This window comes from Budorcas taxicolor, chromosome 2, assembly GCF_023091745.1.
Source record: "Budorcas taxicolor isolate Tak-1 chromosome 2, Takin1.1, whole genome shotgun sequence".
Taxonomy (NCBI): Eukaryota; Metazoa; Chordata; class Mammalia; order Artiodactyla; family Bovidae; genus Budorcas; species Budorcas taxicolor.
In genome coordinates this window covers 23,152,342-23,166,720 of record NC_068911.1, presented here as the reverse complement: position 1 = coordinate 23,166,720, position 14,379 = coordinate 23,152,342, and the positions used below count along the sequence as shown (strand labels likewise).

General features: G+C 44.2%; 1 protein-coding gene across 1 annotated transcript in view; it reads left to right on the top strand.

The window, feature by feature from the left end:
* The first annotated feature begins 5,930 nt into the window (after positions 1–5,930).
* MOSMO (modulator of smoothened) overlaps positions 5,931–14,379 on the top strand; it is a 73,435-nt gene continuing 64,986 nt past the window's right edge. Inside the window, exon 1 of the mRNA XM_052664316.1 lies at positions 5,931–6,047. Within this exon, the coding sequence (XP_052520276.1) occupies positions 5,942–6,047 (106 nt within the window). The 5' untranslated portion in view covers positions 5,931–5,941. The remainder of the gene's footprint in view (positions 6,048–14,379) is intronic.

The following is a 14,379-nucleotide window of genomic DNA, read 5'->3' as shown; positions in this document are numbered from 1 at the left end:
CATCCCAGACGTTGCGCGGCAGTGCGGTCACCCCAATGCTTCAGCAGATCCTGGAAAATGCAGTACGTGAAAATTTTGGTGCAGAAAAACAAAACTTCTGCGGAACTAACCCAGTGCCTGGCTCATAGTGGGTTCATCACCCATTCTTGGGAAACTACTGAAATGGAGAGGGTGGAGGAAACCTAGAAGAGGAGGCCTCAAAGATGTGGTCTGCAGAATATCATGACTAGTTCATAGATGAGCACAGATGTCCTGCTGAGCTTCCAATAATGGTATTTTCAAACACTGTTACATCAACAGCGCCAACTGCTTTGGAACTGTACTTTATTCATGAATGTTTTGAATGAAAAAAGGCCAAGGGTGGCCTGAAAAAAATGAGTCACGATTAGGAGAGGAATTAATTCTTCCTTCTTTTTTTCCAAAATAATCCATTCCACACCCCCACACACACACACACACACATTGACTCACACAATAAATATTTACTGAAAGCCTGCTCCACGGTTTTTGCTAATGCAAAGGACACAACAGTAGACAAAACAAACATAGGCTCTATCCTCCTGGAACTTAGATTTAAAAAACAGATGAAGTAAACAATTTTAGGAAAGTATAAATTATCAAAAATAAATTCTATAAAAAATAGAAAACAATGTAATAACACAGTACTACTGTCATCCCTGGGCTGCCCAGGTGGCACTAATGGTAAAGAACTCTCCTGCCAATGCAGGTAGATACTGGAGACAAGGGTTCGACCCCTGGGTTGGGAAGATCCCTTGGAACCCACTCCAGCATCCTTGTCTGGAGAATCCCATGGATAGAAAACCCTGGCAAGTTACAGTCCACAGGATTGCAGAGTCAGACACGACTGAAGGGACTTAACACGCACACACGCACTGTCATCCGGACTCTGATAAAACCAAAAGGCAAAGTCTCTTGTGTTCATGCTTTCAACAAACAGTAATCAAGCACCTGTGAGGTATAGCATTGTCCAAAGATTTCCATGGTAAACTGGGAGGTCCCAGCTTATTCAGCTACTTCTGTGGCTTTACCCAGTTAACCAGAGCAGACTTCTTGTTGCATAAATTTTGTGCTCAGGTGGCTGATTCAGAAGGAAATGTCATCCTGTTCCCTGTTACTCTCAGCCTCAAGACATCTCCTGCAGGTAGCTCCTTGTGATAGATTGCCTGATTCCTCCTTCAGTCTGGCGAGGCTTCTGTCCAGACACTAAATTAATTCTATCCTTTCCCTCCATTTTCCTATCAGTAGAGAATGGTGAGCATTTGCAGGAATCAAGTACATCAGCCTTCAAGGTCCTATGAGGGACCTGGCGCATAGGGTTCCTGGACCCTCCTTCTATCCCAGACTGAAAACTCTTTATAGTGAATGCCAAGATCACACTGACTGGTAGAACTGAAAGGTACCAACCTTTGTGGATGCTATGCTGTGCTGCCCAGATCCCCCTTCAGGACTGAAGGATCTGTTCCTTCTCTTCTACCCCAAACCTGCCGCTAGCTGAAGAGAGCTCTTGCCCGAGATCACATCTACCCAGGGCAGCTAGCATCCAATGACCGATCGATGCAGGGTAAAAAAACCTGGCTCCCTCAACCCAACTTGAACAACTGTAAAGGGCCATCTCAGCTTCAGAGCCCCCTAAGGGACCTGCTGAGGTCCTCCTATCACTGCTCGGCAACCCGACTTCTCTCTCTGCCAGGCCTTGCTTCCTTCTGTCCACTGATGGAGAGTACTTCCCAGTAAATGCCCTGCAACTCAGAGTATTCCCAGAGAACACAACCTGCAACAGCTTGTGCCAGGGACAGCATGAACGAGTAGATGCTAAATGGGATTCTGGAGCTGGACCTGCTGCCCAGGTAATAATGAGGACCCCGTCCCCGTACAGGAGGAGCATACATAGCCTTGGGCACAGGGAAGCACTAAGATTGTTCAGTTTTTCACCGGTAGAAAAATGGCTTGGCACCCACATGATCTACCTGGGTGCCTCAGTTCTCCTTTGCCCTATTTTATAGTAAATAGACAAATTCAGCAGCCACAGCCTGAGAGGTACATGGCAACCAGAGGCTCAGCCCCCTTAGGGATGGAGGTCTGGACCATGCCACCATGTAAGCCACCTAGAGGTGCTGAGGGTGAGAGAAATCTAGGATGGACAGGAGAGGCAGAAAATGATGAGTATGTCAGTTATACATTAAGGTGAGCTACAGCAGCAGCAGCAAGAGTTCTATTTTGTCCCATTAACCTTCCTATTATAACTTTCCCACAGGAAAAGACTCCACTGGGTCCTGAAGGTGATGCGCTGAGAACTAAAAAGAAGCAAGTGAATCTGTGCAGCACAATGGCTGCACTGTTGCAAATGCTGCACTGTCCTACCTAGTCCCCCTTCAGGACTGGAGGACCAATGCCCAGCTTCTGCAGAGGTTGTAGGTTGACAGCTCTCAGCTGTCAGCCCTCTCAAGGAATTGTCTTTGGCTGAAGAGCCACATTACCCTAGGTCACGCCCCATGTCTAGCATCCAATGACTGGTCCAAACAGAGATATCAAGGCTTTGCTGGCCCTTTTACCCCAGCTCAGAACTCAGAACAAGCCATTACCACTTCAGAGTTCCCTGTGGGTTTGCCAAAGCCTCCTGTGACTGCACCACAGTCAAACTGCTTCCTCTGCCCAGTCCTGCTTCCTTCCCTTCCTCCACAGGAGTTGATCCTAAGAGTACTCCCTAATAAACTTCTTGCACTGTAATCAATAATCTGTCCCTAAGTCGCTTCAGCAGAACCCAATCCAAGAGACTAAATGATATTTGAGCCCCTGGCACAAGTTACTAGCCTCTGGATTTAGCTCTTTCATTTCATCTGATCCCAGAAACCCCAGGTGAACATGTATGTTGCATTCACCACATCCTTAGCCTGCATGGTAAACCTGATCCCCAGGGAGATGGTGTGTTCTTTACCCTGTCAGGCCAAAGATTCTCCTTAAAAAGAAGAGTTATTGCACAGTCCCCTCCACAGCTTTCCTTGAGGTTGCCTCTGGATTCAGCCTTTGCTGGGCTGAGGCCTAACATCCATCATGACAAGGCCTGCTATGTCCAGAGCCCTTTAAAAACCACAGAATGACTATCTATGACTTCAGGCTGCTAGCATAGCTCCCTCCTGGGGACCTTCTGTTTTCCTGGGTCCTTAAGGACTTTCTGCCCGTTGGAGCCTCATGGCTCATCTTCTCTCTGGATACAAAAGTTCTAGCTGCTCTGCATAGAGGTGAGAGGATGGGGAGGTTCTATCACTGAAACAGAGTGCCTGACTCTGGGAATCTATTGGTCAGATAGAGGAAAGAGGCCCAGAGAGGTGATGTAACTTTCCCAAGTTCAAGTTAGTAGCATGGGTGGGACTGAAATATGGTTCTGTGTTCTTTTTCACTCCATCACACCATGTCTCCCTAACCCCTAGGGTTTGCCTCTACTAAAATCTAGACAGATATAGAAAACAGACTGATCTGTCCTGTCCTGAGAGTCTTGGGACTCTGAAACACTACATTGGCAAGCATGAATGAAACTGGGGGCTAAAACCAGCCCCAAATTATTGGGACTAATAGGAAACCTGTAAACAGAGAATTTGGTTCCTGCCCACCCCTCTCATCCCACATCCTGATTGGTAAGGAACGGGATAGGTGGCTGTTGTCTGTAGTGATGTGCAGCTATTATCCGGTAGAAAAAGTTTTAAATTCTTTTAACTTTGTAATAGTTGTTTTTGTGTTTTAATCTTAGATTCAGACCTCTCATGGAGGGGCAAAGGTAGGAGGGACAGGAAGGGATGCCTGGGTAGAGGGAGGAATTTATGCTTGTATATTTTAAACACAAGAATCAAGTCATAATTCCACTTAGTTGGAGTTAGAATAGGCAAGTGTTCCAACATTTCACCTTAGGATTCTCAGCTGGCCAAGAATTCAGAACTGTACAGCTGGAGTTTCTATCAACTGGCAACAGAAACACCAGAAAGAAGCCAAGAAAATGACTCCGCCAAAGTTCTCCAGTGTTTAAACAACAATAAACAGTGAAAAATTCCTGCAGTAATGTGATATGCATTATGTCTAAGTCCCTGGAACATATAAATCAGCTTGTGTCAATTTCTGTGGCAGAAGAAAAATATATGATTTAATAATAATAACAAAAACCCTACCCTTCCCCTCCCCCTCCACAAAAGACCAATGTTTGGACAGGAAAGTCTATAGGCTAGCAATTGAACTTCCTTACCCAATCTATGTGCTGATACTGATAACTCTGTGCATTTCTGCAAAGCTGTTGGTCTGGTGGAATTTGAAACCTGCTGAGTTCTGTGGACATGTAGGCATTCCAAAAATAGAGACAGATATCACTCTTCTAGGTCTTTCTAGAGATGACCTAGGTGGCCTTTATGGAGAAAATGAGCATCTCATTTCCTGTTCGCTGCATGGGGAACTATCTGGGAAAGAAAGAGCTGGACTCGACGTCAGAGTTAATACTGATTTAGTACATGAGTCATGGAAGAAAAGGAAACCTCCATTAGATAGCAAAATCGTATGTGGTAGGCCATATGTGTCACTAACAAATTTTGCCAACCATCTCTTTTTCTGTTTCTCCATCCAACTTAAGCCCCTCCCCACATCCCACCTCAGTAAATAGTATCATCAAACACCCAGTTACTCAGGCCAAAAATTTAGGAGTTATTCACTGAATCCTGTTTCAACTGCCCCCCTACCCCCATTTATCAGCACGTCCTTTCCTCTGCCTAAAAAACATCCCTATCTGCCCATTGTCCCCTATCTTCAATACTCTTATCCTAGCTAAAGCTACATTTCTCTCTCTCCTGGACTACTGTGCCTCTTAACTGGTATCCCTGCTTTTGTTCTTGCCCCTCCCCACCTACAATCTATACTCTTTTTACAGACTAAATAAGACCTGTCACTCTCTTGCTTTAAACCCTCCAGTGCTTTCCTGTTGCATTTAGAACAAAATCCAAACTCTCTATCACGGCTCTCGAAGTCCTACATTTGATCTCTGCCTACCTCTCTTTTTCTCCAGCCACATGGGCCGTTTTGCAGTTCCTTGAACAGCCCACCTCTTCCTTGCCCGCTTCCCTAATGTTCTTTGAACTTTCTTTTCTGTTTGGAACAGTCTTGCCCAGATCTTCACGCATGAGGTCTTTATGAACGCGGCATTCTCAGTGAAACCTTCCCTGGTTATCCTAAGTATCATCAAACCGCCGCCCCCTAAACCTCTCATCAGACAGATTAACACCTAGCATTAAAGATCAGTTTTTAACAAAGTTTCTGTCTCTTCCCCCCGCCCCAGGAGGTAAGCTTTCTGAGAACAGGAAACTTGTTTCTCTTGTCCACTCCGGCACCCCCAGCACCTACAGTGCCTGCTGCATTCCCTAAATAGGGCAGTCCCGGGCTGACGGATACGGCAGAGGCAACGATAATGCAAGGTGACAAGAGCCTGTCACCAACTCCCTCGGCGGTCGCGAGGCCGCCTCCTGCCGGAAGAAAAGCGGCTCCTGCCCAGTCCAGGGCAGCGAGGCGGGCGGCCGAGAAGAAGCCGGGCGGAGCAAGGCCTGAGGCGGGCGGGAGGAAGGACTGGGGCTGCGAGCCTGGGCTGGACCGAGAAGACAGAACGGGGTCGTCAGGGGCCGACAGCCGGAGCCGGCCGCGCCAGCGCCTCGGCTTCGCTTCCGGGTGAGGGGCGGGCGGGCGGAGCAGTTCCGGGGCGGGCGGCGGTTCCGGCTGTGCGGGCCGCGCCGCGGCTGCTAGTCCCGGGCGCGCGGAGGGCGCGAGCGGCGCGCGGGGGCTGAGGGGAGCGAGGCGGCGGCGTGGGGTCTTCTGGCCCCGGCGGCGGCCCATGGGGCGGGAGGCGTGAGGCCGCGGCCTGCCCGGGGCTCGGGGGGTGGGGGGACGGGGCGGGGAGATGGATAAACTGACCATCATCTCAGGATGTCTCTTTCTGGCCGCCGATATCTTCGCCATCGCCAGCATCGCCAACCCGGACTGGATCAACACCGGGGAATCCGCGGGTGAGCGAGCGGCAGGCGCGCGGGGCCGGGCGGGGGATTGGCTGAGGGCGAAGGGAGGGGAGGGGAGACCCGGCTCAGGAGAAGACGGGGCTGGAGGATGCGCGGCGGCGGCCAGCCTGAGAAGAAGGGAGCGGTGAGGCGACCCGGGCTGCCTGGCCGAGGGGCTGGCGAAGGGGACACGCGGGGGACGGAGGGGAGCGGCACCATGGGCTGAGTGCGAAATGGCCGAGGGGCGAGGAGATCTGGACCGGGCTGATGGTCCTGGACCTGGGAGAGAGGGTGAAGGGAGACACCCGCCAACCTGGGGGACAGCGGAAGGGGCAACGAGCGTCGTCCTGGATTTTAAAAAAAAAAAAAAAAAAGTCCAGGTGGGAGACAGGAGGAAACCGATTTGGAGGAAACTGAGGCGCCTGTGAAGGAATTAGAAACCAGGCGGTGAGACTGGGGCCCGGAGCGAGGCAGCCTGTGGGGTGTAAGAGTCCCCAGAGGGCTGACGGGTGACGAGAGGCCGAAAGGAGTCGGGGCCGACCGCTGACCCTCGTTCCCCCACCCTAAGAAGCGGCGTCCGGGATAGAGGTCCGGACAGGACCGGGTTAATGGTGCCGCGAGAGCTGGTGGCGGTGGGCGCGCCGGAATAGAGCCTCAGACCCGCGCCCCTGCCCAGCCCCTGCCCACTTGGCAGTGTTTGAGATGCATGTGGCTTCCGATTTTCCCTTTGAAGCCTATGTGGTTATAATTTTGCTTTATTTTAGGCCCCGGAGCTGTAATAATTCTAATAATAAACTTCATTTTATGGAGCATCTTTCATTCCAGCGCATCACAAAACGCTTTCGAGATCCTAATAGTAGTTACAAAATTAAGTAACACATTAGAGTTGTAGGCAGCCCAGTAGCCAACAGTGCCTGCTGTAACACCACCGAACTGTGGGCAGCAGCGACGAGGTGGTGCCCTCGGGAAAGAGGAAAGCATCTTTCTGAAGGGTATCCCAGGTGAATGCCTTTGCAGGATTTTTCCTGGCTTGGGCCACCAACTACACCCCCCACACACACATACACACACACAGTCACTCACACTCACCCAGACCTGTAAGACCAAAATTTTAATTAATGTAACAGCTGCCAGGAGAGCTGATGGGAGTAAAGAAATAAACTTCTTTTCTAACTGCTTGTTCAGTGCAGGTGAAGGGAATAATGAGAGTTGGGACTATCAGACTCCCTCCATGAATAATTTGTTGTAAGAATGTATCACTGTGCTGTCAGACTTACTTCTTAAGTATTGCTTATGATTCTGTATTTATCCTGCAGTATTTTTAGCTCTTAAAAAAAGCCGTGGCTGGGACATTTGTTGCTTCCTCCTCCTTTCTCTCCCCCATCTAGACCTAGTAACACAAAATCATGCTGTCAGATTTACTGGTTATTAAAATAACACTCTAAAAATTTCTGCTCCTTTTCTTGCCTATATAGTCATAGCAGAGCTCTTAAGTGTAAAACATATATGATTATTATGTGATCCTGTAGCAGTGTTAGCTATTGCTACAGTGGTAATGTTGCAGTTTATAAATGTATCAAATAAACACTGTGCACTTTAAACATACACAATCTTATATGTTAATTATATCTGTTTTTTAAAACTGTAAAGCATATAAAGAAAATATCAGAATGATTTCAAATTTGGTGAAACTGCAGGCTTTGTTTCTGAAAATGTTAGTAATGTCACTGTTGCTAGTTGTGTGTGTGACATCCAGTTCCTGACTTGTTTTTAATCTGATTATGTGTTCAGTGACTCCTTTTGTAAAGAAGTTTCAAGTGGAATCCCAGTTTATAAAATAGACTGAATGTCCATGGGAAGGAAACAGCTTAGAGAGGGAGGAAAGAGAGATAAGTAATCTCATAACTTCCCTGAGAAGATGTTAAACTCTATTGTATTTGAAAGAAAACAAGAATAAGATGAATACAACTCCTTTAAATTAGGCAAAGTCATCAGCTGTGAGTTGCCTTGGAGATGGGAGGGACGGAAGTCCCAAGGTTTGAAAGAAGTAGAAAATGTTTGAAATAATAGTTGTGAGAGACAGCTGGAGACGATAGGATTATCTAGCAGCGTGGAGACTTCATTGAAGTCAGTGGTCATGAACATAAGTGTGATAACCGATCTATGCTTTGTTGACCCTCTGGTGGTGCTCAGCTACTCTGGCACCAGTGTATGATGAAAGCCAATAGACAGCTTCATTCAGAGTTGTGGTTTGCCAGATACATGCAACAAAATGACAGAGGAGCAAAAGTGTTTAAGGCATTGGTCAAAATATTGTAATGATGGCTCATTAAATCTCAACTGGATAAAGAGGAAAAGTGAAAAAGAAAGCTGTTATATATATTTTAGTCATTGAATACCAGATGGCATATGGTCAGTGGAATAGTTGACTTAGACCCATAGAGTTGAAGACTTCACTGAGAGTTATTGATACAGCAGAGTGGAAGGGCAGGGGATTGGGGGCACAAAGTCCAGACTGTAACACTGGTGCTGTGTGGCTGAAGTAGGGGTGGAGCAGGTGATTTTTTTCCCCCTCTAAAAGTTTCCCTTGCCATCTCAAGATACCTTTCAGTTAAATATTCTGTGTTTAGCAAGAGGAATAAGAGGAGATAGTAAGAACACTGGAGATTTTTTCAAAATCATATCTACCCGATATTTCTTTCTTGTTTTCATTTTTCTTTTTTTTTTTCTGGCCATGCCTTGTGGAATTTTCGTTTCCCAGTCAGAGACTGAACCAGGGCCCTTGGCAGTGAGAGCATGGAACCCTAACCACTGGACTAGCAGGGAATTCCCTGACCTGTATTTCTTAAGGTTAAATATGTCAGACAGGGAGCTCCCCCAAATTTAAAATGAATGAAGTGGTATGTTTCTTTGTTCACTTTTGTGCCTTTGCTTTGTGGTAAGATGTACCTGAATCTTGCCTAGTGTTTGAGCTTGAATGCTCACTGTACTTTTTACCTGAATAAACACATCTAGTCTTGAGTTTAAAAAAAAAAATCAGTGCAGAGTTACACTTTCCAGATCAATGAAACATTTACAGGAAGTTCAGTTAAGATTTCGGAGGTGGCAGGACTGGCTTTACACTGCTGCTGCTGCTGCTGCTGCTGCTAAGTCGCTTCAGTCGTGTCAGACTCTGTGCGACCCCATAGAAAGCAGCCCACCAGGCTCCCCCGTCCCTGGGATTCTCCAGGTAAGAATGCTGGAGTGGCTTTACACTAAGATCTGCAAAAAAGTGACTTTACCTGGCAGCAAAAAGTTAATATGTTGTTGATTCCCTTTGGTGCATTATACATCGTACTAAAAGTCTTGATTGTAATGTTTTTACTTTTTAAATGAACAAAGTATATTTTGAAAATAGAACTCCTGGAGCTGAAAGGTTCCTCAGAATGTAGTTTGAAAACCACTGCAGTAAACTAGAATGGGAAAGTTTAGGATTCAAATCCAAACCTTACCACTTAGTAGCTCTGTTACTTTGGTTAACTTACCTGGCCTTTCTCTATAGAGTTCCCCTTCTGTAAAATAGAGATAGCATCTCTGAGTTATTGTAATGATTGAGTTAAACCACGTAAAACATTTAGAACAGTGCCTGATACATAGTGCTCAGTAAAAGTTAGTTATCGTTGTATTGCTGTTCGAGTTTATAAGAGGTGTCAGAATCCCAGTTTTGAAACTGAAGCTCAGAACTTATTACTGAGAACTGACACAATTTCTTTATTAGATGCTTGGAAGTGAGAAGACGTCAAGGCTTAGCACAAGTCAAACAAATTTGTCTTCCCTCTTGGCTTTGGACTCCACCATCACCGTTTCTCCTCTTTTAGTCTCTCATCTCCAACTCCTAGTCTCTGTACTCCTCAGCTTCTACTTGAACTACCACAAAAGGAAATGAAATATCCCAAAACAAAAAGCTGAGTAAAATAACTTCCTTAAATCTCAACAAATAAACTATATTACTATAACATTATGAGCCATGTTTCATGCTGGAAGTTTTTTGGTTTTTTTTTTTTACCATTTTTTAAGACTTTTTTTTTTTGGCTATGCTAGTTCTTCGTTGCTGCACGTGGGCTTTCTCTAGTTGCAGTGAGCAGAGGCTCCTCTTCGGCTCGATACTCTTCTTGCGGTGCGTGGACTGCTCATTGGGGTGGCTTCTCTTGTTGCAGAGCCTGGGATCTAGAGCATGTGGGCTTTAGTAGTTGTGGCTTACAGGCTTGGTTGCCCCACAGCATGTAGAATCTTCTTGGAGCGAGAATCGAACCCATGTCCCCTGCATTGGCATGCTCAATCATGTCTGACTCTGCAGCCCCATGGACTCTAGCATGCCAGGCTCCTCTTGTCCCTGGGATTTTCCTGGCAAGAATACTGGAGAGGGTTGCCATTTCTTCCAGGGGATCTTCCCAACCTAGGGATTGAACCAGTGTCTCCTGCATTGGCAGACAGATTCTTTACCACTGAGCCACCTGAGAAGTCCCGTACTGGCAGTTTTTTATTTGTTTTTATAGTATTGGCCCAAATACAGAGAAACTATATTCCTTTAATTTTCATCTGTGTGTGATAGCATTTCCTGAATTTGTTCTAATAGCTTGTGGATGATGCACAAACTTTTAAACATATGATGACTGCCACCCCCTTTTTTTTTTTTTTTTGGCTGAGTGATTTGCAGGACCTTAGTTCCCCAACCAGAGATTGAACCCAGGCCATGGCAGTGAAAACCCCAATTCCTAACCACTGGACCACCCGTGAACTCTAAAGATACAGTGTAACAGAAATAGATGTCCTTTGTATGGGGAATATACACGGGGGATACTTTAGTAAGGACCTTTAGGAGTTTCTGTTAATGTAATAAAAAGTGTTAAATGATAGTAAATATAATGGCAGAATTACATTAATTCTGCTATACTAGGGTCAAATTTCTACTGGTTACTGGAACTCAATATCAAGACAATATTTTATGTAGTGCTTTATAGTTTTTGAAGCACTTTGACATCTATGACTTGATTTGATTCCCTAGGGTTCTTATATTTGGCCAATGTTAAATAGTCATTTCTACATTTTGCCCCATAAGTCAGTGTTTCGCACATGAGATTTGAGTTTCCGGGTTGCAAAGTCCCCCTTCAAGAACACTACCTATGTAGGAATTTGTGCACACATCAGTGGCTAAAATTTTTGCCAGGATACAGAAGAGGTAAAAGAGATTTGGGTTTCAGTATTAAAGGGATGTCCTGTACTTTGTACAGTTACCTTAACCTCACAGTTACTGTTTTCTCATCCCTCAAGAGACAAATTTTTAGTGAAAAAAAAATTTTTAAACAAGATCAACAAAGCTGCTCCTGATAAATATAAGTGATCTAGAGATCTTTTAGTGAGGCATCATTCCTTTATGGCACAGATTTCAGTGACCACTTAGGATTGTGCGTGCTCAGTCGCTTAAGTCGTGCCCGGCTCTTTGTAACTATGGACTGTAGCCTGCCAGGCTCCTCTGTCCATGGGATTCTCCAGGCAAGAATACTGGAGTGGGTTGCCATGCCCTCCTCCAGGGGATCTTCCTGACCCAGAGATCAACCCTGTGTTTTCTGCATTGTAGGTAGATTTTCTACTGCTGAGCCACTGGGGAAGCCCGACCGTTGAGGATTATTATCATCCTAGATGGATTTACTCATTGTACTTTATGAAGATTTCCAACTGTTTCCCAGGAGTCTTCTAGCACATGAAGGAACTTGAACCTCTTCCTTATATCTAAGCAAAATTTTTCTCTCTAGAATTGGTTCTCTTATTCAGATTGTAGTCTGTCATAGTGTATTTATTCCTGAAAATACCTTTACTCTTGTTCTTTTTAAAATTAGATTGGATGTGAGAGTTTTTAAGGAGTCTCATTATCATCCTCTTCCCTATTAATATTGTGAACTGAGAAAAAAAGAATAAGATAATTAGCCAAAATATTATTTAATATTGATAAAGAGGATATTGGAGAATGTGACTTATATCCTTGGACAAGTAACTTCCTCTTGAAAGTGAAAGTCAGTCAGTCCGTCGTGTCTGACTCTTTGCGACCCCATGGACTGTCCATGGAATTCTCTAGGCCAGAATACTGGAGTGGGTAGCCTTTCCCTTTTCCAGCTTCCTCTTACTGGGCCTCAAAATTGAACAGACTTAATTGTCCAATCCCAGGCAGGATTGGGGGACCTGCTCTGTAGGACTTCCAGTGGGAAAGAACGAAAGAGATGAGTGCTCCCTTTAGGCAATTTGCTCCTAAGGGCAAAAAGTTGGACCACTTATGCCCAGTTTTTTATCTCAAACTGCCAGTCAAATGAAATCATTCCTCCTGACCTGAGAAAGATTGAGTGAGGGGACACAGATAAACTTAGATGTTCTTAACAGCCATACCTCCACCCCACCTCTCATGGATAAAAACATCAGAAGTGGGAAGAAAGCCTTAGCAGGTTGAAACCTAGGAGATGGCTAACCTTTTGCAAGGAAGAATTTTCTTTTTTCTCAAGTATGAAGACTGGCAGATGATTGAGAAAGATGAGGAAGGGTTTCATTTCCCATTCTGTTACCCACTACTCTCTCCACAGAAAATCCTGGTAAACCTCAGATAGGACACTGTGGGCTTGACATCTGTCACATAAGAGTTCAAGATCTTTAGGTAGATCCTAGCCTATACGCTGGCAGCCTTTGGTTTAAAACATTAAAATTACAAGCTTCTAAAGCACATCTGTTATTAAATAGTAGAAAATTATTAAATGATAAGCCCTTTTCCTGAACTGTGACAACTTCGGTAAGCAGAGTTGGTTTGATGTGAAGGAGCTTTGTACTATCCTTTGTTAAACAAACTAAACTGTCTAGAACTTTGTCGTGTTAATCATTTTGGACATGACTTGCAGAGAAGGACAGAACTGGCTTACCTCAGAGAGCAAAAATCTTGAGATTGTGCTCGTCTTTAACTTAAAAAGCATTTACAAAACTTCTTCAATGGCCTTTTGAGTCTTTTTCCAGGAAATTTCTTTTTTAAAACAGCTTTTTTGAGATATAATTTCATTAACCGTAAGATGCACTTATTTAAAGTGTACAATGAAGTGGTTTGTATAACCATAAAGTTGTGCCACAGTCAATTTTAGAACATTCTCAGTACTCCAAAAAGAAACCCCAGATCCCTTCGCCATCACCCCCCAACTTCCTAGTTCTTAGGCAGACTGCTTTCTGTCTTTGTAGATTTGCTTATTCTGGATATTTCCTATAAATGGAATCATGCAATGTGTGGTCTTTTGTGATTGGCTTATTTCACCTAGCATAATGTTTTCAATGTTCATCCATATTATAGCAAATATCAGTAGTTCATTTCCTCTTATTGCCAAATTGTGTGGTGAATCCCAATTTATTTATCCATTCATCAGTTGATGGATATTGGGGCCAGTAAATTTCTTTGCCTTCCAAGAATACCACTTCTTCATAATGGTAAAGTGGTATAAAATTTTTTCCTTGTTTTTTTAAAAAAAGTAAATCATCAGTATTATTTATTTCAGCATATCAAATAAGAGCTTTGAATAAAAATTCAAAGACCAGTCTTTTTACAGTGTTCACAGGTCATACTTGAAGCTTGAAATAATTTATAATACTGTGAATTTCACAGCATAATCCAGATTTTCCAATTTGAGATGAGATTTCCTGAACAAAACATTTATTTTTATTTTTACAACCTTAGTTCCAAAAATCCCCTTTTTACTATTATCAACAGAGATGTAGGCACTTCAGGATAAAGGATGTAAACTAGTTGACTTAAAAGATTTGGTGAAGGGGAATTTGGGACCAAGAACATAGACAGAAGTCATGAGAGAGTAGAAAAATCTAAGAGGAGGGAAATTCTGAAAAAGGTATTACAGAGTGATGACAGCCGTTGCATTTATTATACTGACCAGACTTGTTGAGTTCTTCCTCACTTGGCTGCCAGAACCCCTTTCAAAGCTGGCATAGTAAGAGTAATATACATCAGTCCTCCACTGTTCAGCTTAGTATAAACCTAAAATACTTCTGTTGTTAACCCCTTTCCTCATAAATGTTGAGTTTGTATTGGAGTTTTAGTGCAGTAAAATAGTCCCATGAGATTTGAGTCAGACATATCGAGATTTGATTTTTTGATTCCCTTTTTATGAATTTTATGATTTGGGGCATGTAATTTGATTTCTCGCCTATAAAATTGGAATTAATATATTTATCTCAAAGGATGGTTGTGAGAAAATAAAATATAGCACCTGAAGAATTAGCACATGGCCTAATATATAGCAAATGCTCAAATGTTAGTCATTGTTCTATG